This window comes from Rhipicephalus microplus, chromosome 6, assembly GCF_043290135.1.
Source record: "Rhipicephalus microplus isolate Deutch F79 chromosome 6, USDA_Rmic, whole genome shotgun sequence".
NCBI classification, from domain to species: domain Eukaryota; kingdom Metazoa; phylum Arthropoda; class Arachnida; order Ixodida; family Ixodidae; genus Rhipicephalus; species Rhipicephalus microplus.
In genome coordinates this window covers 144,379,814-144,407,094 of record NC_134705.1, presented here as the reverse complement: position 1 = coordinate 144,407,094, position 27,281 = coordinate 144,379,814, and the positions used below count along the sequence as shown (strand labels likewise).

The 27,281-nt window shown below is 46.3% G+C and overlaps 1 protein-coding gene across 3 annotated transcripts; it reads left to right on the top strand.

The window, feature by feature from the left end:
• Nucleotides 1-1,644: 1,644 nt before the first annotated feature.
• LOC119167277 (monocarboxylate transporter 7) lies at nt 1,645-26,540 on the top strand. 3 transcript variants are annotated; one of them, XM_075866791.1, is made up of 5 exons: nt 1,645-1,792; nt 11,718-11,951; nt 15,781-15,924; nt 17,075-18,058; nt 21,951-26,540. In XM_075866791.1, the coding sequence occupies exons 2-5, from the start codon at nt 11,729-11,731 to the stop codon at nt 22,118-22,120; spliced, it is 1,521 nt and encodes a 506-aa protein (XP_075722906.1). In that variant the 5' UTR covers nt 1,645-1,792; nt 11,718-11,728; the 3' UTR covers nt 22,121-26,540. The 3 variants fall into 3 exon arrangements, with proteins under 3 accessions (XP_075722906.1, XP_037274630.2, XP_075722905.1); XM_037418733.2 differs by lacking the exon at nt 1,645-1,792 and adding an exon at nt 6,568-6,704; XM_075866790.1 differs by lacking the exon at nt 1,645-1,792 and adding an exon at nt 6,599-6,704 and having other exon boundaries at nt 11,721-11,951.
• The last annotated feature ends 741 nt before the right edge of the window (nt 26,541-27,281 follow it).

Genomic DNA, 27,281 nt, shown 5'->3' with positions numbered 1-27,281 from the left:
CGTTATTTTGCACAACATGAGTTGCCGTGGTTAGGCTGGACTTATCTCTGCATACGTTGTTTATCACAGTGAAAGCTGTTGATCGCAACGAGGGTTGCGCACACCGTAGTTGTCCGCCGCCGCCGCCGCCGGCGTCCCTAACTACCATCACCCAAATTGAGGAAAAAAAGTAAGAGAATAAAAAGCACGATGGTCAGTCACCCTGAGATTCGTACCCGGGTTCCCGCGTGCCAGTCCTCTGTTTTACCACTGAGCCATGTTGGCGCATGAAAATTAATATAAGTAAGTTTGTATGAGCGTGAAAGTTAATATGAATTGATATGAGTAATAAAGCATTTTAGAACAGCCCAGGGACAATCAGGCGTCAAACACTGCTAAATGTGTAACGAGTGGGTCGTCGATTGCTCCAACCCATTACTAAAGCTGCGAGCATAATTCTTCATTGCCGACAGCCGTAGCACCGAAACATTGCACAAAATACATTGCGTGTATGTAGCGGGTGCCAGGCTTCTCCGACAAATGACGAAGGATGGCATAGTAAGTGCCCTTGTTCAAAAATAGAATCAATAAAACATTATTTTTTGTCGCGCCACCGTTACAGATTGTGAAGAAAACATCCTCTTGTCGCCTCATTCGCTAACCTGACCTTCACCATTGTCAGTATACTCCCTTTTGGTGCTCCGGTTCTAGGCTACAGCCACAGGAGCACCTTTGATGTCGTTTGCAGACATCTTCATGATACAAAACGAATGCACCTCTAGCTTCCTATTTGTATATGTGTTATTATAGCATTAATAGGCAAAATCAAAACATAAATTTCAAACGTGTTTGAAACTGCTGCAATTTACATTCAAGATATAGACTACACTGTCTGGTCAGAATTGCAGAAAGTAATTATTGCATTCTTTCCGTTTTTAAGTACGCTCTATTGTCCTCTTGTCAGGGTTATGTGTCACTTGAAAGGCCTAAATTCTTGGCGAATCCTCCAGAGTGGCAAGAGCCATAGCGAAGACATCATCGTCATGAACACAAATGATTCCCTACGACGCAAAATTTTGTGATTTACGGTGTAATAGGTACCCTGCTAGTGCGATTATAGCAGTTACCCAAATAGTGTTTCAAGATAGGCTCTGAAAGGCCGCTTTTCCAGTTCTCGCTGTGACTGAGCTGCACGGTGAGCGCAGGGCTGGAGGTTTTCTTCTTCTGACGCCCAACGTAAGTCACTGTGGAAAGGGTGAAGTATACAGCTAGCAGAACCTATTCTCGGCCTTCTATACCATTGTTCAGCCTGACAATAAATAAATGAAAAATACGAAAATTCACTAAATAACATAAAGGACGCATACAAGCGCTCACGATCGATGACACTAAGCTCTGCGTTTTTTCTTACTAGTCCGCATGTAAATGTTTACGCCTGTATACCTTTCCCGATGCGAGAGTGCTAATCACTATCGCTTGCCCAATGCTTCGCGTTCGCATGCTGCGCCAGCGAGTGGCGTTTCAGAAGCTGTCCTTTCATCCGGTTCGCCTCTGCGCTTCAGCGCTGTTATCTACATAGGGAACGCATATATACGCTGTCGCCACTCTCCTACATTTCTTCTCGCTATACTCTGCGTAATAGAGTGGTCGTCGGGATTATTCCACATCTGCTTCTCTTATGAACTTGCATCGCCGGTAGTGAGTCGCGCAACCTGTCGGAGGACGTAGCGAGAACGGCTCCGCGTTTTTAAATGTTTTTTTCAGCACACCGGCCGCAGCGCTATGTTCTGAGTGCCCCTTCGGAACGTACGAGGTAAGCTGTTAGTTCTTGAGCTCGTTTCAAGTAAATACAATCATCGCTTAATTTTGTGCGACAGCTACAGGCTAGAACTTGGCTCATTTGGTGGCTGCTCACCATTAAGTTTTACTAACGTACTAACGTCCACACAGTCCCCTTATATTCATTAGTGCCAACGACAGCTTGATGGAATGTCAACGATCCGAGGAGAACTTAGGATTTGGTGAGAAATAGCCACTTTTAGACTTCGCCCTCATTGTTTTTACCCTGTCTGGTTGGCTTTTACAGGTGGTTTCTTCGTTGAAACTTGAAACTTGATTATGAAACAGTGGCGTAGTTATCCCACAGTAGACTGCATAGTGCTCTGAAGCGTTTCCGTTTTCGTAAACACGAAGTTATTAAAAAAATTGTCCTCAGTAACCTGTAAATAAGACTATTGCGAACGCCATTTCGAAATCAGTAAAACTAGAATCCCCCCCCCCCTTTTTTTTTAGCTGGTCTCGGTCCCAGCCACAGACGTGGTTTTTGATAGTATTTAGGTGGCTTCTAGCTCGGCTCGCTGGATAGTCGCGAGTTCGGCTGTGATGTTCCAGCTAAGCAATGTGATCTTGCAGCGGGAGCGGAGGCTGCCGGCGGTCGAGACAAAGGAACCGACGCTGCTTGAATCTTCTATTAGGTCCACACACTCCCATGTGACCAAACTAGGCAACCGCGCCACATGATCTGCATCTCTCTGCTTTTTAGCCACACGTCTCCGTCGTTACTTGCGCTGCTCGTTTCACAAAGGTCTGGATCTGTTTGTAGTGAACAGTCGCGGCCGCGTACACTCTTAGAAAAAAAAAAGTTAGTGAAAAGGTAGCAACTGCAAGCAAACTGGTAGTAACTGCAGCGCTTAGTACCTTTCTCGAACCATTACTATCCTTTTGCAGTCTGTTTACTACCAACGTTAGTAAACAGTTACTAGCTGCAGCCGTTACTAACCCTTTGCGACCTGTTTGCTACCTATGTTAGTAAATAGTTAGTAACTGGAATGAAACAGGTAGTACCTGCATTTGTTAGTACCTTTCTTGCTCCGTTACTACCTTTTTGCTACCCGGCTGCTGACTATTTAATTTAAAACAGTGTGTGATTCCGATTCTGATAATTTATGAGAGGAATCATCTCGACGTATCGTCATTAAATGGAAAAATGACGCCGGAGATATCCATGTATCAAGGGAAAATTGTTTTAAATTACGCAACCGAGATATATAAACGTCATTCTGATATTGTCGAAACGAAGAAGCATAAGTTAACAAAAGATAAGCAAGTGCGACACGCGTTGTAATAGACAATTACAACAAACTCAGTAAATTACAGAAAATTAACAAGACCTGTCGACCAAATAACAAGATGGTCACAATTATTCCACTGCGACGTTTCTCCTAATATTATCGTTGTTTTGGCACTTGAAACCCGAACAACGATTATTACCTTTTAAGCGCTGATATACTACCTGTGTGAAGCATTCGAATGCACTGAGACTATGTTAATAAGTACGGTACCTTGTTTCGGTCACTGTAAATAATGCCTTTTTGTTGCCCTTTTAAAGTGAATAGGTATGACACACACACACACACACACACACACACACACACACACACACACACACACACACACACACACACACACACACACACACACACACACACACACACACACACACACACACACACACACACACACACACACACACACACACACACACACACACACACACACACGCACAAACGCACACACACACACACACACACACACAAACGCACACACACACACACACACACACATACACACACACACACACACACACACACACACACTCAAAACTAAGGAACAGGGGAGCCCCCTTTTTTTCTTTTTTTTCCTCACTATCTATTATTCCCGTTCACCCCTTCCCCGTGCACTACTGCTCATGTGTCCTCTTCTGTGAGAGACAGCTGTGGGGTGCGCTTTTCTCTTCCTTTCCACAAAAATAACCACTCCCCTCCCCCCCTCCCCCAGGGGAGCTGCTCCGATAGCAAGAAACTTAAAAGCGTGACACAGCGACCCCCCCCCCCCCTCACAGCAACCCCCCAGAAAGCTAGGTTCCCTAGCTTTCTGAGCGGGAAGGATTTCCACGCAAATGGATTAAAGTACTCGGGTACATCGATGGGTACTTGACCATATACGATGATCAAGAGAGAGAAGCGACTGAGTGTCGCTACATAACGAACCTGGTATTCAGATCCATCTGGCATCGGTCTCGGGAAAAGTTCTGTCGTTCTTGCTTTTGGTAAGCGCGTAAGAAGAATTGCATAGGTTGGGATGTTGCCTCGCTTGTGCAAGGAATTTCAAGCGCGTGTTGTAGTGTAACATCTGCCTGCAGTTAAGCTACACCTTTGATTTTCTGACGAACCCCCATGCCCAGATACACAGACGATGATTGCTCAGGCCCCGCCACGGTGGCCTAGTGGCTAAGGTACTCGGCTGCTGACTCGCAAATCGTGGGATCGAATCCCGGCTGTGGCGGCTGCATTTCCGATGGAGGTAAAAATGCAGTAGGTCCATGTGCTCAGATTTGGGTGCACGTTAAAAACCCCCAGGTGATCGAAATGTCCGGAGTCCTCCACTACGGCGTCTCTAATAATCATATGATGGTGTTGGTAGGTTAAACCCCACACATCACATCATCATGATCACATCATCGTGATTGTTGATGCACTCTTGGGCCACTTCTATAGACGATGATTGATTCTGTAAGCCTCTTATTTTTCTAGACACTCCTTATCAAAATACCCTTTCAAGTACGTCAGGAGAGCGTAAGTATATGCCATTCATATATTTATCAGCATATGTTGCAAGCATATTATCGGGCGTCGACTGTTCTGTTTAGCAGCACACCGCCAAGTTGAATAGCGTCTACGAGTGTGGGAGACACCCTTGCATGCTTTTTTTGCCGATGCTGGTATACCTCAGACTTTTATCTGCGGCGTTTGCTTTGAGCGTAGGCCTGGCTAGAAAGTCAAGTGCATAGCGGTAGGCTCCCACAAACGGCTCCCGATAGGTCATCCAGCACGGCGTCTCAGAACACATCCTTGGCCCATACTTGTAATCTCGTGGTTCGTTCAGGGACGTTTCCTAATAAAGTTAAACTTGGTAGAGTATCGGCTGTATTTAAGAAATAAAGGGGTGGGGGCAGAAACAACGTAGGGAAATATAGATAAATATATTTCTTGCCTATATGTTCGTAAGGGTTTGAAACAATCCCTTTACGTCGACTGCATGGAGAACTCACTCTTGAAGCACGTCTGGCCACCCAAGCATGTCTAAATGCCAGCATGCTTTCTCAATGAGTAGGCCACCCGGTTCTGCTGTCCTGGTACAAAATGCCGAGCACGATCAATGAACTCATGTAGGACTATGGAAGGACTGGCAGGCGAACTCACAGTTTCGGCAAGGACAAACACGAGCCAAGCTTTCACGGAGGCAGGCGAATCGTCTGCTATTCCGCAGTTTGTGCAGTTTTCACGAGGTGTAACTGGTGAATTTTTCTTTTTCCTTTCTTTAATCGTTAAGAAAATCTCGATGAGGATCGTTGCAGTCTAAATCAACGTTTATTAGATGCGAAGCAGCTCTTTGACTAGCCCGTGTAACGCTGTCCGTCCGTGCCAACGTGCCGCACAGTGCTCCCCTCACCGCAGGTGTTAGGGTGGTGCCAAGTAGGTCATGCCATCCTTCGCATGGCGTGGTGACGTCGTTCTCTCCTTCACCTGCTGCGCGTTCGCCGCGTGTCACCTCTCTCTCGATACACCCTCTCCATCGCTCGCGACGTTCAAGCATGCATCGAATGAGCACTCTTTCGGGTCGTTTATCTGCGATAGAGAGGACACCGAAACATGCGCTGAAGTGATTTGGCCCTACCCAGCCATCGCTGGCGTTGCGAAGGTTAGCAGAGCCGATCGCGTTCGCGAATGGTGACGTCGTGCCTGCAACACTGACGAGGCGCGAATCAGGGAAGCCAAACGCAAGCGGCGGCAGCGGAAGACCAACGACACCGACGAGGTGCGAGTCAAAAATGTCGATCACGTCCATGTGCAACGCCACTTCTTGGCATCCCATCAGGGTTCATCATCATCATCATCATCATCATCATCATCATCATCATCATCATCATCATCATCATCATCATCATCATCATCATCATCAGCCTGACTACGTCCACTGCAGGACAAAGGCCTTTCCCATGTTCCGCCAGTTAACCCTTTGGGAAGATGCCGTTAATTTCTGATTAATAACTATTACTCCTTTTTTTTGATATGTTGAAGACATTGTACTGATATCTTTCGAGGTGTCTTAAAGGAAGATTATGTAACTTTTACGCGATGATCGACAAGTGATCGAAACTTTAGTGACAGAACGATAGGTTTTATTCTCCCTAAAACCAAGCAGACGTGCAATGTAGAGATCCTTGAGGAGCACAGGCTGTTTAGCGGACTTGTATTGGCATGAACATTGCGGCTCACACACGTAGGCGGTAACCCATCCCGGTCGTCAGTTTCGCGCACGTCTGATGAACGGTGTTCATCGGCAGCGCTCCGCCCGTTGACGCACATTCGAGACGAATAACGCTTATCCGCGTGTTTCACTACGGCGTTGCTCAGTGTGTGTCTGTGTGTTTGCGTGTTTTGCATTGGCGGCGCTGGCAGATAAGATAGTTTGTTGCTGCCCAAAAGGGGCTGCTATCGCGAGTCCTTGACTTCCGTTCTAATCGAAGACACGCAAGACCGCCTCATTGGCTGCCCCGAACCTTGTTCCCCCCACCACCTTAGGCTGAGGGAGAACGTCAGTCGACGCCACTTGCATTCGCGCCTCGCTGCGGTACGCACCTGTCACTCGCTTCCAGCATTCAGGTAAATTCACTTTAGGTAATCAGCACTAACGCCGTCACTATGGTGTTGAACCAAGGTAGTTTTGCTGCCGGCAATCAAACTCGCTTTCATTTTGTTGCATTCTCACCAGTTTCTTCCAATTACCTTAAGGCTAATTATATGAATACATTGTGGGCATTTCATATTTAGTAGCACTGCATGCACTGTACTTTCTTCAGGAACGCACCATCATGTTAAAACCCGCATGTCATTGGCATTCCTGAAATACGCGGGGTGCAGCGTTAAAGCAGTGCAGCCACTATGTTTGGCGATTACATTTGGAGCAATGATCAGGTATTTCATGTGAAATTTTTTTTCTTACAGTGCACTGTGGATGGTACTGAATGCTCAGTCTATGTAGCCAGAGTGCTCCGCTGCACAGAATGCGCCAGATAACCTTTGCCAGAGTTTAAAAATATACCGGCGCACTCTATGACGATGCGATGAAATGTGCGCTTTCGAATATTGTACGGAGTAGATCGAGCTATTTGTAGGGGTGAAGCACCTTATAGGGTCTCGACTTGTCGGCATGCCATGTCGTCGTCACAATCCGTCATGAATGGGTATGCGCCACGAAAATCGGGTGAATCACACTTCTCGCCATCGATCCATACTTCGAATAATATGAGTTAAAGGTTCATCGTTAGTACCTGAAGCATTCTATTTAGCTCAGCAGTGCTGTCAGAATACCCGAAGAAATTATCCGAGGCACTCATGTTTCTTGTCTAAAAACAGAGACACAGACATACATCTCTACGGTAAAGTTATCTACTTCAAACAACACTCTTTGAAAGATATGTGCAAAGTGATGGTGCGTTTGTGGAACGGCGGCGAGTAAAGCAGTAAAGAGTATAGATTTTGCTGTGAGAAACACCGGCTCACACAGCATGCTTCAGCCCTCCCTGGGTTTCCCGTTAGCGGAGCCTAAACACTCTTCGCTACATGCCCCTTCGACAAAATCTTTAAACAATACTTACAATTCGTCGCGCAGATGTGTTTTTTGCATTCTGCCTATTGCTTCCTAGGCATGTTTGATCAGCGAGATTTTTATGCAGCCAGTTTGGGCGAATAATTTAAATGGAAGCTCTGCTTGGAAAACAGCCGATTAAACGATTCATGAATTATTATCTGCTCAGCAAAATAATGCTTTCCCGTGGACTACAAGGGTCCGCGAAATGAAGAAAAAATAGCTCGTATAGCCCACCCACCTACGCGTGCCGCGATTGCAGTGCTCATTAACGTTTGGTGTATAGAAACGACTGATTTCCCTCACGGCGTTTCATCACAGCGATGAGCAGACGCAGTATATTTATCGCTCGTGTTACCGATAGCAAAACGTGTGTCATTGCACAGCCGGTATGGTTGTCATTGCAACTGGTATGGTTGTATGTACGCGGAGTGTTAGGAATGCCTTTTAGCCCGACCACGGTAGTCTAGTGGCTAAAGTACTCGGCTGCTGACTCGCAGGTCGCGGTTTCGAATCCCGGCTGCAGCGGCTGCACTTCCGATGGAGGCGGAAATGTTGTAGGCCTGTGTGCTCAGATTTGGGTGCACGTTAAAGAACTCCAGGTGGTTAAAATTTCCGAAGCCCTCCACTACGGCGTCTCTCATAATCATATGGTGGTTTTGGGACGTTAAACGCCACATATCAATCAAGGAATGCCTTTTAAAGAAAAGTTGAAACGTACAGTAGAGTAAACTTCAGAACTCGCCGTCTTTGTTAGACGCAATATTAATGAAAAGTAAAGGACAGTGTTGCCAAGGACAGTATAGTGAATGGTATAGGTATAGCATTAGTAGTGTAAATGTGACAAAACAAATGTGTAAGTGTTACTCGAAGGTCACAGGCTCGGTCCCTGACAGCGCCAAGTTATCTTTTCATCCGCTTTTCTTTTTTACACATTTGCATTACAGTTACTAATAATAATATCTCCTATAGGGAGTATGTGCTAACCTCATTGCCGCCGCCATTTTGTAGTACAAAAAGCACAGAGGAAGGCACACGCTTTCTAATCTTAATCTGCGTATCTTCGGAACAGCTAGAAACTGGGAGTAAAACGACAAAGGGTGCGTGATGACGGCACGTAAATACTCCCTACACCTTTTTTTGGTGGGATGGTTATCGACATTTTTCCCGTGGTTTGCGGCTGATGGACGAGAAAGGATTTGCAAGAACGTTTTAGAGGTAAAGAGAAGGATTTTATATATGAAGCACGCCAGTGAATAGAAGATAGAAATGCGATAAACCAAGTGAAACTATACGTACAGTGTATAATGACAAGCATGCGCAGCAGGCAGTCCTAAACTGTTCAGAGTTCGGCTATGTTACTGCACAACTCTGTCATGCGCGTAGAGTTCCTGACTGTTAAGGGGGGAATAAGAAAACACCGCCTCACGGTACGGAACACTGCCCTCCCGTCGTGGTGTGCCGGTCGTCGCGCGGCAGGGCCGAAGCGGCATGGTCCGAACACACGGATGTGCTACCGTGTGCAGCACCGTTGCATAACACTCGGCGGCCAACTCAGCAACGTGGGCCGTGACTCCCGAGTATCATGATCACGCAACAGCCCACGAAGGCAGCACCAGGCAGGCCTCGTTCACGAACCCGCTTTCGGCCGCTGCACCCAGGCAGCAGCCGCACCGCAGGTCACGTCCTTGAACCTTGATCTATAGGCCACTGAGGCTGGACCTTGAATAGACTCGGCCTGGTCCCACGCCCGCCTCAGGAACACGGGCCGACACTCGTCGCCTCGAACGGTGCTCCAGAAGAAGCAGATGATGCCTTCAAATATGGCTAAAACTAGAGTTGCTGCATATGCTACTTTTCGGTAGCATATACAGTAACTCGAGTTTCGTACGTGCTCGCGTGGTGCGCAAACTTTTGTGGTAGACTGTACACAAACTTGGCCCCAGTCTTCGTGCTTGTGGCTTCAGCGTGCTTATGACTTTGCTTACTGCTGAGTTTCGGTTTCGTTTCGATTGAAAGAGCGGACCGTTGTGAATTTCGTGACTTGACTTGAATCGGTGAACCTAATAAGGTCAAGGTGATGAAACGTGACTGCTAAACCTTTGCTGAACATCGTTTTGCGACAAAGCGGATTCAGGCCACATGGAGCTAAACAAAGCCGAAAAACAACAAAAATTATAGACAGGTCCGAGTACTGTAGCTATCATTGCCATGCTATAGATGAAGCGCCGTGCGTTGCAGCTCCCGTAGACACTAGCGCCGAAGTTCTCTCTAGTTACTGAGACCTCTTTGGTTATGATGTCATCGCACTGGATCGTAGCTTTGTCAAATGAGGTCAAATTGCGGAAACGAAGCACAACCAGGGGAGGTGCCAATCTTGGAATAAGTGTAAAACGACGTTAGAATCAGAAAGCTTTCGAAGGGTTGCGGGGCTGCATTGATACATCGAATGAGAGTTGTTAGAAGATAACTTTCACCACCTTAGAATCATCTTTGTTGGTTTCATAGGTGACTTTGTGAGTTTCTGTTCAACTGATAAGTCGACGGGACTTGAAGCGTTTGCCCGACATACGCGTATAAAATATGAATGGTCCATGCTTCCTTCAGTGTTTGTAAAGACTTGTGTAGTCTTCGTTGGAAGTTTAGAACAAGTGAAAGGCAAGCTTCAAGGCAAACACTCTTAGAATGAATCATTTTTCAAATGTCAGAGCAATGAAATGAAGAAACAATGCCTTATTTTCAGGCTCTTGGCGAAGTAAAATAGATATGTAATATTCATACACGTTGAGCTGTGATACGACTGCGCCATCGTTAACTTAACTCAAGATTTCCGAATTAGCTCTTTTCAACCAATACAAAACCTCGGCACGCTCCTTTCTACACGTAGCACCTCTCCATAAATACAACTCCAAGTCAATCTATCTGGCTCTTTATTGCTAATCACACGAGTTTCCACTGTTCCACTGGTATACATAATTCCGTTTGAGTTGCTTCAGTGCATTTTCTTTAGTACATTGTTAATGAGACCAGCCGAGAATTGTTTAAAGAGCTGTTTAACTACCACTTCAAGCTTCTTATTGCGCACAGTTTGTTCATTTTTATTGTAATATTATTCATTATATTTTGTTCTCTCTCCCCTAGACTTGTATTTATGTCCCCTAAGCCAGTACTTAACACTCGCGTAACTTAATCTTTGTTATAGCCTTTGCTTGTCACGAAAACGTATTGCACCTGTTGGCAACAAATAATCGCAATTGGAGATCATGAAACAATAAAAACGTTTGTGAGTAGCATGCTTGAAAATGCATGAAGCTACTACGCCTATGAAGAGAACACAGGAAAGAAATGGACACGATGAGCGCAGACTAACTGCTCGTCATGACCAGTTTTTACTGGGCCCTACTACTAAGGGCACCTCTACGTTTATTACTATGCGTTACTAAACAGCAACCACCTCCCTGCATCCCCATCCCCCTGCACTAGTCTTGAGCCATAATCATCCCCATCACCAGCCTGACAAAACGCACTCACTGCAGAGAAAAAGCTTCTCCATTGTTCCGCCTATTAACACGGTGCTGTGATTGCTGCTGCTGCCACGTTATACCCGCAAACTTAGTCCCACATACCCACCTAACTTTCTTTCTTCCGCGCGTTTGCCTCCTCTTGAAATCAAGTCTCGTTATCGTTAATGGCTAGCGGGTATCTCGCTTGCGTGTTACATGCCCTTTGCCCAGTTGTTGACTTCGACTAAGATGTACGTCAAACACGTTTGTTCCTTCCCCCTCTTTGTCCTCTTCCTGTGACTTAAGGTTACACTTACCGTTTTATTTCCGCTGCTCTCTGCGTCATGCTCAATTTAAGTTGACCTCTATTTGTGATCCTTTAGGTTTCTGCTCCGTGTACGTAAGATGCAGCTGTTATGTACCTTCCTTTTTAGGGATAGTGGTAAAGCTTCTTGAGTATCATGCAACTTTCTTTTCTTATCTGGATCCGAATGAACTTTGACTAAGCGTGCCAATTGATTTCAGAAGCCGCCGCGATGGCTCGCAGCGAGGCGTCACTGAAGTCGGACCCGCGCTTCGGGTTGGACTCCCGCTGGAGCTGGGTGACGGCGGGCTTCCTCAGCTGGCTGCTGTGCGGCTCCATGATGACGCAGCAGTCCGCGGGCGTGCTCTTCTTTGGCATCGTCGACACGTACGGGGTCAGCAGGGAAGAGGCCTCCTGGCCACTCGTCCTCTGCGCCAGCGTCGTTTGCCTCACAGGTGGGATTTGGGAACTCGCCGATCGGATAGACGGACTGATTAGATAGTCCTTAGTTCACCTCATAAGCGTGAGCAGGGTTCCTCATTAAAAGAGGGGGGCAAAGCTACATCGCAGCCCCCCTCACCCCTGCCTCGTTGGTAGAGACCAAAAAAAAAAGATGCTTCAAAATGGATAAAATAAGAATAATACAGTGATGACATGCTTCCACGATAACCTGCCTTCAGTCCAGGGCTGGATTTACCTTATGTAAAGACGGTAAGTAAGAATTCATTGGAATGCAACACTAGGGGGATAACCTGCGCGGCTACAACTGAGTAAACGCCATAAAGAAAGCGAGCGACACTGATACAAGAACACTGTACCGATACCCAAGGACCGACGCAGCAGATGAAGAGTCGTTGAACCGGAAGCCGGTGCAGACCGCACGCATCCCATGAGCCTTTGCGTGTTTACTTCTCATCTATGGCCTTCTGCGTTATATAGATTATTCAAAGGGGCGCTTATGCAATCATCACCCTTCTCCTTATTGATAAATGTTTCCAAAAGTTCCCGGTCCACTTCAGTGCTGCTCCTTCCCAAGATATTTATCTCCCCGAGCAAAGGCTCGCACTCGGAGCATTGAGTGGGCAGGTGCCCTTCTTCTTTCAGGCAGTGCCCCGTTAGTCCCACGTAGAGGACCTTCTACATTTGGGTGATATCTCATACACCACTTGTACTGGCAATCGGTCCAGTACAAGTGGTGTATGAGAGTGGCATTGTTACGAAGACAATAAGAAAAAAAAAGTTACGTGTACTTTGTTTCATGAAACTTGTAGCTAGCTTAGTGTGAAGGCGATAAGGCTATAGAAGGGTTATCAAGTAAAGGATTCGCTTTCGCGGTGCCGCTTCACGTTGCGCTTGCGGAAATACGTAGGCTGCTACAATTTTTTTTCTCTACATCACATTTGTTCGCACGCTGGATAAGGCCACTACTGCGGCGGCTGACAGAAGCTGATAGCCCGAGTGGCCACCCGAAGAGCAAAAGAGGCTTTGTCCTGCCCGTTTTCAAAGAGACGTGGGTGAAAAAACGCGAGATGAGCCGTTGATTCGCTGAAGATTTGACAGGAAAGTACTCGTTAAAAACAGTCACACAACTAAACAGAAAGTACCAAGAAAGCGCGATTAGGTTGTAGTCACATGACAGAAGTGATAAAGGAGCTATCGTGACATGACAGGGTTCTCCTTATCTCACTGGACGTAGAGTATTCTGTTTCTGTTGCTAGTGATGATAATGGGGACAGAAACAATGCTTTGACGTTATTTTTTTATCTCTTGCTCTACATGCAATAACGGTTAGCACTGATTCTGTGTTACGCTTCAAATGACGATAACGATGACAAAAAATAAGGCTTCACGTCATTTTTGCGTTTTCCCTACGCGCACTAATGGTAACAGATGAAATGACGCCAATGTACACATATACTCTCCACCTTATCCATTCGTGATTACCATGACAGGTTTAGACAATGTAATGCCTGCACACTTGGATGCGTCGCGTATACGCTGATAAAGAAATCATCGCAGGTGCACTAATCGCCTAAGGAGCACATGGAAATATAAAGGATGTAATGGTACATTTGCCGTATGTCTACTATCATAGGTCAGTAAAAATTGTGGAACTCACTCGGACTCATTCATGAAATATATTTTGCGCTTAGGGCTCGCTCTGACTCACACACAAAAATTTTCTTGAGCCACGCTCACTCAAACTCATGCATGCTCACGAAAAATCTCTTCAACCGGATTCTTTCAGACTTGAGCTCAGCAAACTACTACTCACCCGGACTCACTCAGACTCAGGGCTCGATTTGAGTTCGAATGAGTTTGAGTGAGTCGAACCATGAGTCCGTTAGTATAGAATCGGCTTTTACGATCATGGTGCCAATGCTCTTTAACACCAATATCTCTCGTGATCGGTGCGCTTCTTGGCGCCGTTTAGTACCTTCGAATACGAATTAGCAGTGGTTTCAAACCAGGAAGAACAATGTGCTTGAAAGAGGCGACAACTTAAGATATATTTGCATAAACTTCCCTGGAAGAGTGCGCGGGTGAGCGGGGTTCTCCTACGTAATTCATAGCTCTGATCAATTAATATTGAAAAGGTGTGTGAACGATACTGCTTTCAAGTACCTGCGAGTAAACGTGAGTATAAACACGAATCCAGGTATGGCTCATATAATGGTGGTAATGAGTAGATTGAAAGTCCATGCAACTTCGGTGAATTTACGCTGCCAACGAATCTCAATGAAACTCACTGGGTACGTTCGTTTCCACGTTTCCGCCCTATGTTAAATTGCTGAGCTGAGAGTTTCAAATAATTGTTTCAAATAAATTTTATAACCTGCCTCCAAACGCTCACCTCGCTTGCCAGAATTAAGAGCAAGATTGTGCGTGTTGCATTACATTTTGCAAAGCGGAAGTGACGGAACTGATGTGCCACTGCAGCGTCTGCTTGTCTGCTATCGATAGTGTGGGTTGGGCCGGCGCTCCCTTGGTTTAGCTTGCGATTTCTTTTTCCGTGTTGTGGGCGTGCATCGGGTGGAAAGTGGTGTTGCGTTGTGGGCCACAGACAATCCGCCATATATTCACCATAACAGCGTAAACGTATCAGCAGTGGCCGATGGCTGATGATTGGAAACAGTTTGGATTCCCATAGGCTTCCGTTACGATTGGCAAATGCCTGGACAGCGTGATAGAAAAGGGCTTGGCCTACAAGCAAAATATGGGCAAGAAGGCAGCGAAAGCAGAAAATTTCTTTTTTTAAGTGTGCGCTTCTCTTTGTTGATGACCCTTCTCAATAATTATTAATATAGACAGTTATCATCACCATCAGCCTGGCTACGCCCATTGCAGGACAAAGGCCTCTCCCATGATGTGCCAACCAACCTGGTCTTGTGCTTTCTGCCACCACGCTATACCTGCGAACTTCTTAATCCCATTGGCCCACCTAACTTTTTCTTTCCCCCTTCGTGCGTTTGGCTACTCTGGGAATCAGTCTGTTCGCCGACCTATAGTCTACTGAGCAGTTATAGTTGAAAACCGAGGAGTGGTTTGGCAGGAAAAATTAGTCGTGTAAACTGATAGCCGTGGTCTCTAACCACAGCCCCCTGTCACGCGGAGATGGTGACCACCGGTGACCATCGTATAAACGAAGAATGTGCTGCAGCCTAGACAAGTTCAGCTTTATGCTTATGAGATGAAAGTTGAAAAAAAAAATTCTCCCAGAACCAACCAATCTTGCCTTTGTAAATCCGAAAGTGCCATATCAGAATGTGATTCAATGAATAATGCAATTGAATATTGCATTAATAAAAAGTTGCCATTAATAAACCACCAATAACATTTATTCATTGCATACTACCACGTTTGTCGACCTTTGTTAGTATTGAGCCAAGCCGATCCAGCGGAAGGAATCACTTAGCCATATTTTTCTAACGCTAGTCATCATATTTCGAACATAACGAAACTATAGCCGACTTCACTTACTTAATTAACATGGGTTTCATATCTCAAACGTGCTAGCTCTGTGAGCAGCGCTAACAAGCGTAGAAGTAGAAGCTTGATAATAAATATGGCAGGGTGAATCCTCCTCCGCAAATAATGCGCAGAAGTATGTTGCGTATAACGTGAAAATGTTCTTCTGCGAAACCACGCCTTTGCGTAACATTTTTAAGGTCTCCCATTCGAAGATCTTGCCTAAAAGTTCGGAGACCAAGTTGACTGACTGCTCGCACCACCTTCGTTAAAGCGTCAACAGTCGACGATAACCTTTCGCCTTCTTTTGTGCAGGTCCCGTGATCGGATATCTCTGCCAGCGTTTCTCTTGTCGGCCGGTGCTGATGTTCTTCTCTTTCGCCTCTGCAATCTCAGTTTGCGCCTGTTACTTCGCAAACAGTGTCCTCTTCCTCACAATAGTCCTGGGAATTGTGCATGGTAAGAATTACGAATGCCAGATATGCGATGTCACCAGTAGCGGGAGACGACTGTCGGTGGTAGAATGAACAAGTTTCCCAGTTTTGCGTACGTAATTTCATAATTTTTGGCAATTGAACTAGCATTGGTAGAGATATGATTAGATAAGTTTGCATCACACAAATACGCAGTGCCGTTCCCCAGCTTGGGCACATTACAATGTGCCATAAGTTTTTTTTTTTTTTTTTTTTTTTGCTCTAGGTGCAATATTTTTGCTCTAGGGCCGAACGTCGGACGCAGGTGTCTCAAACAGACGGCCTGCAGGTCTCTCACTAGCGACCTGCGGCTTCACACGGAATTAAGTTGTTTTGTGATCCTGCTAAATATTTGATCCTGCACATTATTGTGATCCTGCACATTATTGTGATCCTGCACATCCTGCACATTGTGATCCTGCACATTATTTTCTCGTCTATTGCAATTAACAGTGCACGGGTAAGCTACCAGACGGGACTGGTCCAGTGGTGGATCCAGAGGGGGGGGGGGTAGGGGTGATTGCTCCCCCCCAAGTCTGTGTCAGCACACCCCCCTCACCTCAGTGCTCCTATCACCAATCGCGACAAAGAGCGAAACCATTGTGAGCGTACATTAACAGTATATTTATGCTATGAAAAGGGGTTTCTGCTAGTTAAATCAAGAAAAAGTCATGACCTTGCCCACTTCTCCGGTATAATTTTAGGCCACGCCCTCCCCCCCCCCCCCCCCTAAAATGAGTGGCACGATCGGCCTCTGGACTGGTCCCAAGCATTTTTCTTTCTTGATCCAACTCATGCGGTAACTATGAGTTGAAACACCATGGGGGAACGAAAACTTCAACAAAAAGTATCCGTAAAGCTTTCTTCTGTTTATGGAAGCTAAGGAGAACCTAAACTTTAGCTCAATGACAAGCCCAGTACCTTTGATTTGCCATGGTTGTGAATGGCCGCCTCAGTACAAGATCCCAGATAGAGATCTTAATTGATCCTAATTGCTATGACCCTCTAGTTGTTACTCAGACAAATGCTGATCGACCTACAGGATTCCTGATTGCCCCCTACGAGTGCCCTGACGTAATTTTCGACTGAGAAGTGAAAAAAGCTTTTATATTTTTCCATCCTTGCATCTCTTTCAGGAGCTGCGGTGTCAGGAGTGTTCGTCGGCGTCCAAGTGCTGGCGTCGCAACACTTCGAGAAGCGGCGCGCCACGGCCTGCAGCCTCATGTTCACCTTGTGCGCCGCAAACATGTTCTTATCCGCCCCATTAGCCGACTTGTTCCGCGTCACCTATGGCATCAGGGGCACGTTCTTGCTGCTGGGAGGCCTCATCCTGAACACATTTCCAGCTGCCATCGCCGTCCAAAACCCGGCCTGGATGGAACTTAGGAACAAGAATTCTTCCGTCAGCAAGAAAGGCGAGAGTTACCCAGAGACCGAGAAGTCCGCAGTAGCTCCCTTGCTGACGGCATATCCCGAGAAAGAACAAACTGCTCCAGAGGAGGGAAAGAAAACCATTTTAGAAAGTATCACTTTGGTGCCTGTACCAAAAGCTATCGTGGTCCCCAAATACGCGCCGAACCTCAGGAACTTTTGCTCGCTCCTTCGATCCACGACCAGCGCGAAAGCAGAAAAAGGAGTCCTCCAGGACTTGACAGCAAACGCGAGACTCTTCGGAACGTGGCGATTCGTGCTGGACTCGCTATCTTTTTCGGTGATAATCTTCGGACTGACGACCTACTTCATGCTGTACGTGGACCTCGCCACCGATCGGGGTGTCCTGCCAACCCGCGCGGCCTTTCTCGTGTACGCCTTCGCGGCTGGCGACCTTGCGTGCAGGGCTCTAAGTGGTGTCGTGATAGACTGGGGCCTGTTGACGCTCGACTCTGTGATGCTCTTAGGATACGTCCTTCAGGCCGCCGGCTTCGAGCTGTTCGTGTGGCTCAGGACGTTCCCCACGATGATGGCCTGTTCGGCACTCATAGGTATCAGCAACGGGTTCAGGCATTCGCTGCAGGCGCCGCTTCTCGTCCAGGACTTCGGAATACAGCACCTGCCCGTTATGATGGGTGCCCTTTCCTTCTGCAACGGCCTGGTGCTCTTGTTCAGGCCGATGTTGGTTGGTAAGTATATTTGGTCTTATGGTCTACATACTTCAGTAAATAACTTGTTGGGTGAGTAGGTTCATTCTTACGGTAGATTTTAGACGGTATGCGCTTGTCCGTATCTCGTGCTTATTTCGCGCTAAAAATATCCGTAAGGTCTACACACTGGTGATCACTCGTATCATCGATAAAACGGCTCGTTGCCAGTTACAGTCGACCGATACGTTAACAGTACCACGAAAGCGTCGGCTGACTGGTCTTTCGGTGTCTACCAACAGAGCTAAGTGACACAACTTGCAAAACTAGCGCATGCGCACCAAGTTCAACCAAAACGCAAGTTTTGTCCACAGAATGCTCACCACCAGCGCGACACAGAGCCTAGCATGGTCAAATCGGTGAGAAGCTCCAACAGCGCAAGCGGCAAGCAGGGAGTATGCGACTAAGTAAGGACGCCTTTTTGTTGATCATCTGTTCTTCATTTTCCCGAAGAAGGTGATGCTAAATCTGGAAAAATTGGCAGATATTGGTCTAAAAAAAGCTTGTCTATAGACTGCTACTGGGCACCGTGGTAAGAGAAAAAAGAAGGGAGCGATATAGAAGGTACACCGACGGGTGACACACTGCCCTATGCGGCGACGTGCACAACACACAAAAGCTTTTACGTAAAACCGAATGCTCTGTAGGCGAGGTGCGAATTTGGAATGAACCATTGAGCGTAGAATATATTGCATGAAAACTACGCAGAAAAGTTTTCCCATCACAACACGTGCTCTAATGGTGAGTATATAAAGCCCGTATTCGCAAACGAACTCCAACCTTACCTCGAATTTATGTTATCAATTTTAATCATGCATTGCACTTAATAAACAAAGTAGGTCAGTATAAATGAACCAATATTGTTGTTATATTTTGCCCTCTTACCGTTTCTGTGCCCTAACGCACGTGGGGAGTACAGACACTTGAGGAAAATTAGACGCAAGGCCAAGGTTGATTTATGAATATGGGCCTAAGTCTGTCTCCCCGTGAAAGCTCAAAAGCCACTTTGAGCTACGTTCGTCGTTGTCTACATGCTTTCAAGCACCCGGAAATTTCTACTGAGAAAATGGCCAGGTGTTAAAGCAAAATATGTGACTTACATAAGTGTCTGTGTTTCGGTCGGGCATTGAGGACCCTCGCTTAGCGTGTTCTGAGTAGTATTTGAAGTGTGTCACACAAAACGGCTAGGGTTTCGCTCCAATCCAATTTCTTAAAGCAATCATCATGTAGACGACAAGGGTGGTGATCGGCCTGTGAGTAGAAACACGCAGGTGAAGCTCGCGGTTACAGTGAACTTAATGCGCATACGCGACTCTTGCTAGTCTCGTCGCTCGCAATCATTAGAAGGTCTTAAGCTGTCGGAAAGTCGACCTGCTCGCCTAACTGTTAATGAGCTCGTCAACTGTCTGTACTTATTATTTTTCAGAAAAGACGACAAATCCTCGCCATCACACTAGCTAAATTATGACGTGTGTTTAAAAAAAGTGCTTAACGATTTTGAGTACGTGGTAGTCTGCAATTAGAGAACATAAAGCTGCCCTGTGGGCCTCACACACCGCAGACCACAGACCTCAATCGTGTGTTTAGAAAAAGTGGTTAACGATTTCGAGTACTTAGTACTCGACTATGGGAGAGCCCAAAGCCGTCCCGTGGGCCTCGTACGTGGAATTTCCACCGCTGTTGCAGCCGATGTGGAACCATCAAACTGCCAGCAACACGAGTAATTGCGTAACGCGAAAAAGACTAAGTGCAGTAAGTAGCCCCTGCTGTAGTTCCTCGTTCAAATATAAAACCGGCACCATTACAAACACTTTTGGTGGTGCTGGGATACGCATATTTTGCGTGTCAAAAAGTAAAAAAAATGCATGCTCAAATAATGAAACTGCTATAAATAGTGCAATATATTTGCACGAGTTAAGGTAACTTTATGCACGCCAGGTAGTCGTAGATCTATCAAGCATAAAATACAAAGAATCAATGCTATAGCGCTTAATAAATGTTTTTGTGTGTCGAACTGGTGCAAAGATGTACAGCGTACTGTTACGTCGTTATGTGTCATTTAGATGAATATATATTATCGTTACAATGTTGAGGCAGTTAGAAGCACACGGACAAATGACAGACAAACCAGGAAATGAAATGAAGATAATCAATTGCACTTCTAACTGTGAAGGAAGAGGGGGCGAGGCGCTAAAATTATTTTTTCCAAGCAAGAATAAAAAGGCCGTGGTGAGGGGATAGGCAGGCTATTTGCCTACGGAGAGAGGCTTCGCAAGTCCTCTATGCATTAGGCCATGCGACGCTTCTTCTCCAGTTAAGCTGTAGCACAGCGCTAAACTATTGTTCCTAAAGGGACGCTAAGGAGCAAGATGATTTGTCGCGTATTAGTAAAGTACTATTTCCCAATCTCAAAAACACCGTTCTTAGTCGACACGACGCTTGGTAAGCGAAGAAACACGCGAAAAGAAAATGGGCGTGGAGTCGCTCTTTCAGATTACCGCACCAAACGGCGTGACGTCATATGTTTCGAAGGCATCTACTAAGTCCTGGGTAGCTTATAACAGATAAAAATTGAAGATCACTGTCGTCTATGGGTGCTATATACTTATCATGCGAAGTTTGAGACATTTTCATCAAGCCGATAACGCGAAAATAGGAAAATTACATTTTGAAGTTTTCAACGTCACGCACTGACATTTTGGCGCTAAATTTAAAAACGAAGCTTCAATCTTGATATTTTTCATTTTATAATGAAGTTGTGAAAGTGAAACATATGGTGTTATACTTTTCAGAGCGCAGTTTGCAAACATAAATGAAGCCATTGTTTCTCTTTAATGCCCCTTGAGGTATTTGCGAACTCAAGCATGGGCAACGCCAATCAATAGGTGTGTTAACAAGCACCCATTGTGGCCTTCTCGGCAGATCAGACGCTATGTTATGTTAAGTGTTACTCATTTCAGTGCCTCACTTTCTATGGTGTTGTGGTGCTCATCGCGAGCTCACCGGTTGGATTTTTTGCTATGAGATACGCATCTCTGAATGATAGGTGCGAAATCGTAATGTGTTTTTGAACTCATGTTCACGTTAAAGAACATTAAAGGCCGAATGCAGAAAGCCTTTGGTTCGTAGGGGAGGTTTGCAATTGGTTAGCTGCTCTTGCTAACGACATGTCCGGTATCGCGATTTGGCCTAGTAGTTTTCTCACGAAGACTTTCAGCGTCAATTTTTTGTAAGTACAGACCCTTGTGGCCAGACGTTATACGGAGTCCTTCTTCATTTGGCGACCTGAAATCGGATGACTTATTGATATTCTTGTTTTTTGACCAAGCTTGAAGAGAGTTATTTTCATGAAGCAAGAAATGCTTATGTGTTCGCTATTACGTCTCATATTTTCGGCTGTGAGAGAGTGAGAGAAAAAGAGAGAGAGAGAAAGAGAGAGAGGTTTTATTAGACGGAAGGGAGGTCAGCCTGAGCTAGTTCGCTCTAGCCTGCTACTCTACACAAGGGATGAGGGAAGGGGGAAGGAAAGAGGGATGAAGGATGATGATGGGGACAAAATGAGGTGGTGCGTATATACAGTAGCCACTTAGCATAGTACCCTACAGTCTAGTATCTAGTCCACTGCTTTTGATAAAGTCTAAAACAGCCTTTGTAGCAGTTTCTGACACTGTTTGGTTTTCGGCTGTATATAGCACAGGCGCTGCAGGCTTGCATCGCTTTCACGTGTCGCGGTTTCACTAACTTTCGGTGCTGCAACAAAGCACGCTCCCCACCCTCTTCTTCAAACTTCTGCCTTCACCGTGCATTCGTAGCGTCCGGAACCCATTCTAGACAGCACTCTATTAACGTTGCCTGTTTGTGCTTGCTTCTGCAGGCTACTACCGGGACCAGCAGGGATCTTACGACGGTCTCCTTCACATTGCGGCCGCCGTGAACGCCTCTCTTTGCCTTCTCTGGGCGATAAGAATATTTAGCGAGCGCAGACGAGAGTGGACACGCTGCGGCCACTCCAAGCAGCGCCAAGTGGAAGTTGGCCTCTCTTGAGTCGTCCGTCGAGCGTAAGAGAAACAGCTGTGCTTTTAGTCGATTGTGTGCTTCCAGTCGGGAGGAGAATCGACCCGGGCCTGTCCGAGTGCGAAGCGACGCCTGCCCGTGTGCAGTGGCGTTGTGAGAGCTCACGTGCTCCCACGACGTCTCTAGCGAGACCTGCTCAAGGAAGATATCGGCCGACACGCACTCAGGAACGGGTTGGTGCCCGCCTCTGCAGAGAGTCCTGTCGCACTGGGTCGCGCCCCGCGCGCTCCAAGTGATGTTTACGGAGACAGCCGCAAGTGTCGCCTTTCGCAACAGTGTACATACTGTATGTTTTCGTAGTTCTCCGTTGCGGAAAGTGCAAAGGAAACGGGACCGTGTAAAGGAACACACGAGTGCTCCCGTGTCTCTGGCGACTATGGTGTCCCCGTTTTGTCATCAGTGTATGCGCCCAGCACAGATAAATAGAATTCACAGCAACGTAAGCGGAAAACTTCCGCTTGGAAACTGTATGTGTGGTGTGAAGGCTTATGACGGCAGCTATATAGGACGCTGAGCAGTCGCACTATCATTAGTGTTCAGCAATTGCTTAGGTAGTGCTCGTTTGTTATAAAGATCGCAATTACCTTCGATATCGCAAACATGTCGGGTCAGGCTGTTTCATTGAAGCCACTTTTATAGAGAGTGTGGGGTGGCACAAGAATCTTTTGATCTCCTATCGCTACACACACACACTGTAAACAAAAGTTAGCCGAAATGGGAGTTTCTCCAGCACATGAGCCCACAAAACTCCCCTGCCCCAATTATTTACTCCCTGGTAGGGAGTGAACTCGGCACATGTCATCGTAAAACGCCCCCTCCGTAATCACAGAGTTTATGAACGACATGACCTTGTTAAACTCCCCAGAGAGTTTCAGGTCACGTGGTTACAAACTCCCTATAGGAGCTTTAAAAACCCTCTTTGGGCGTGACGTGTGTGTGTTCGTGTGTGTGTGTGTGTGTGTGTGTATGTGCGCGTGTGTGTGTGTGTATGTGTCTGTACGGGCATATGTTTGCACGTTGGTGTGAAACACATGTGATTTGTGTGGCTAACCGTGTAAGCATCTGTCAACAGGCAACGAAATTATAAGTGCAGCGAAGAATAGCAGCGACCGGTTGGTATTTACTGGGAACATTTCAATATATTTCGCACGTTAAACCACGCTGCACATCGGTCCGATTCCTCAACGAAACGTCCTGAATGCCATGCTTCAAAGGGCCGAGTAACAAAAAAATTCGAAGAATAAATTAATGGTAGCAAAAGTAAGCTGTTACGATCGTCAGCGGCTGCTCCTGGAGTTTCACCATCAGAAACTTCGAAGTGGTCTGAAGTAGGCTTCGCTCGACTACGGCAAGCTGGCCGGCAACCGGTCTGAGAGTTGCGCCGGCGACGCGCTCACCCCGTCTCCGCCGATAGTGGCTTCTCGGAGTGTCACCGGGATTTCACCGGCTGTAACATCTAAGTGGTAAGAAGGCCTCACTATGCCGTCGGTATCAAGCCGGCATCGTATCGAACTCGCACTGTGCGCTGGCCACCGCGGCAAGCGCTACGAGCTAGCACCGACCACCGGCGATGCAAAGAATGTGTTTCACAAAAAATGAAGGCTGCTGGGATGTATAACCGTCTTCTGCGCCTTGCGACCGCAGCTGTCAATGACTAACTACAAGGCGAGCGCCGAACGTGGCGGAGTACGATCGTCAGCGATTGCACCGTAAAACTTCGAAGCGGTTCGAAGTAGACTTCGCTCGACTACGGCAGGCTGGCCGGCAACCGGTCTGAGAGTTGCGCCGGCGACGCGCTCGCCCCGTCTCCTCCGATAGTGGCTTCTCGGAGTGTCACCGGTATTTCACCGGCTGCAACATCTAAGCGGTAGGAAGGTCTCGCTATGGCGTCGGTATCAAGCCGGCATCGTATCGAGCTCGCACTGCGCACCGGCCGCCGTGGCGAGCTCTGCGAGCTATACATGCAATGCATGCGAGCAACGGGAACAGCGACTGCGAACCGTCTCATTCGTTTAAGTCTATCGCTCCGTAGCTTAAACTGCGTGGATAGCGGACACCTATTTGTGTGCATGGGAAAAACGAGACGTAAACTGCACATCAGCAAGCATTTTGTGATCGCCAGCTGTCATTCATCGAATCACTGTGCCGTACTCGTGAGTGAGGCCTAGTCGTCGAACGCGGTAGCGGCGGTCTACCTCGGTTCATCGCTGGAGCTGCTGAATGTGCCTCGTTAATGTGTTCATTCAAGGCCGCGCGCACTTTGTGTATGATTCAGTGCATTTTACGGGTCCACAAACAGCACTGCTGATGCGAATTCAGCCTGTACGACAGAGCGTCAACTGATAAAACTTTTTCGTTATAGTAAAAAAAATATTAAATATTAGGCAGGATTAGGATAAAAGGCATGTGTGTTGAAGTGCTTACATCAGACTACCGCAAGTTCATACTTACGCCGTGCATATTTATTGCATAATTAACAGCAAAAAAAGGCTTTCACCAGGGCGACATGGGAGGTAAAAATGTGGTGCATATATATACCCGGTGACTATATGGTAGGTGTGTACTGCGTGTGGCAAGCTGTGGTGAGTGCGAGTGTTGTGGTATAATGTGAACATTGTGATAATGTTTCTGTACTGTAATCATTGTTGTGCTCATTAAATGTTATGTAATTAAAGTTACGCTAGCGCATGGTATGGCTGCTGACGTAATTTTTTTCTCCGTCGATGCAAAAATTTACTCCCATACTGACCTGAAAAAGTTCCCTTATGGATGTAAATAAAAACCCCCCTGACACCATGCGAAAACCCCCTTCTGATGGGGAGTAAATTTTTTACTCCCAGAGACGGGTTTTTTAAAACACCCATCTGGGTGCGCGCTAGAGGACAAGGTCATTTACTCCCATTTCGGCTTATTTCTGTTTACAGTGCACACACACACACACACACACGCACACACACACACACATACACAAACACACACACACCGATATAATATATATATATATATATATATATATATATATATATATATATATATATATATATATATATATATATATATATACCGGCGGCAATAGCGCTGACCCGGCACTTGTTAGCAGTTCTTGGACGAGAGGTACCTCAGGTGAGCGACGTGGACGATGTCGGATGAAGTGGAGGGTATCGAAGGGTTTAGAGGGACTATATCATATAGAAGTAACATCAGTTACCTGCCGTAGCGCATGGTAAGATCCGGAGTTTTTGGGCAGAAGCTTTTCGGCCAGGCCAACATGTCGCGACGAAGACCACAGAAGAACGATGTCACCCGGATTAAAGCGGACGTCCCGGTGGTGGCTGTCATAGCTATGTTTCTGGCAGAGCTGTGAGTCCGAAAGGCGTTGATTGGCAATCTGACGGGCCTTTTCGGCTGTGCTAACAGTGCGGCGAGCATATGCTGTGGACAGGTTGGCAAGGGTTGGGTACAATCGTGTCGAACGGCAATGTCGGGTCTCTTTCATACAAAAAGTAAAAGGGAGAGTATCCAGCAGTGAATGCATATATAGCGTGAATGCATAACATTTTCCGCTTAGGGATATGAAAATTAATTTCAACATGACTGGCTGTATGTCGGTATCAAATAAGAAAGCGCCATTAACGTATATGTATAAAATAAAAAATAAATAAAAGTTAAATGAGCTGGTGAGGTAAAATATCTTGGTGTTAAAATAACTGTGAACCTAACCTCGAACAAGCATATTAAAATACTTGTGGTTTGGCTGAACGTAAGCTGGGCGAACGCTAACAGACGCATTGCCTGAAACAAAGCTGATGGCTTATAAAACAGTAGTGCGACCAACACTAGCATATGCCAGTATTATGTGGCACCCACACACTCAGAAGCCCGTTGATGATCTGGAACGGATCCAACGAATGGCAGCCGGGATTACTTATTCGTGATACCGAAAAACGAAATCAGTGACCGCGCTACTTCACAGGGTAAACCTTCAGAGGCTGTCGGAGCGATGACAAATCACACGCTTGAAGTTTCTTTATTAACTGTGTAATAGCAGGCTAATCATCGATCCAACTTTGTGCTTCAACCCTCCAGTCTGAGTGTCATCACGAATCAATCATCCGTATACGCTATTTTGCCCTGTGCCCCAGGAATTGATGCATTCATGTTCTCTTTTTTGCCTCGTACGATTGTTGACTAGAACTAGCTTGATTCCAGTGTATTTGTTGCTTGTGGGTCAGCTGAAGCTTTTCAGCGACATCTGGAACGATTTGTACATAGCACTGTATAGTTAGCATTCCCACCCACGTAACAGCCCGCGAGGGCTAACAATACTGTAAATAAATAAAATAAATAAAACAACTGTTCACTCTGTGAACGTCATGACGGAAACCCTCCATTGACGCCTTGCCTCGTTTCTTCGTCGTGCAAAATTAGCCATATTTTGGTAGCCTGTGTAGGATGCTTGTTATGCCAGAGACGACCCTATAGCAAGGCGGTGCTAAAACTCGTGCCAGACCATATGATGACTCGAGAAGTCCAATAGCTGAAAAAAAAAAAAAAAAACGCCTGGCCTTCCTAACGTCGCATGTGATTGTGGGTTTGCAGGAGGCGTTCTGACGTGGTCTTGCTGATGGCGCTCCAACCAGCTATCTTCTAGACTAGCCTCCTCTTTTTTTTTTTTTGAATTTGACATGCAAGCTTCAAATCTGCTCTCCTTTAGAGCACAGATCTTGTGCACCCATTCTTGTGTTGAGCGTCGTCGGCATTGCCCTCATCGTCAGTGGCGTAACTGACAGGCATAAAAAAGCTACGCATAGACTTGACAAAATCAAGCGATAAAACAAATACTAAAGATCAAATGACATTCGTGCCCGAATTCTCTGCATCGGAGTTGAGTTTTCTACCATTCATTCAAGTAGCTAAAGAGCCACATCGGTGCTTGAAACAAATTTGCCGAAAGCCCCTATGCGAACGCCATGTTGGGCGAGAAACCGCGTTAACCTACGTAACATAACGTGGTAGAAGAGTAAAATAACATTAAGTCGTCGCAAAATGCTGATTGCCCCACGAGTGTGTAGTTCAAGGCTTGCTTGTTTCCCTGAAATTATGGCTCATACCGATTCAGGAGGATTGGCCA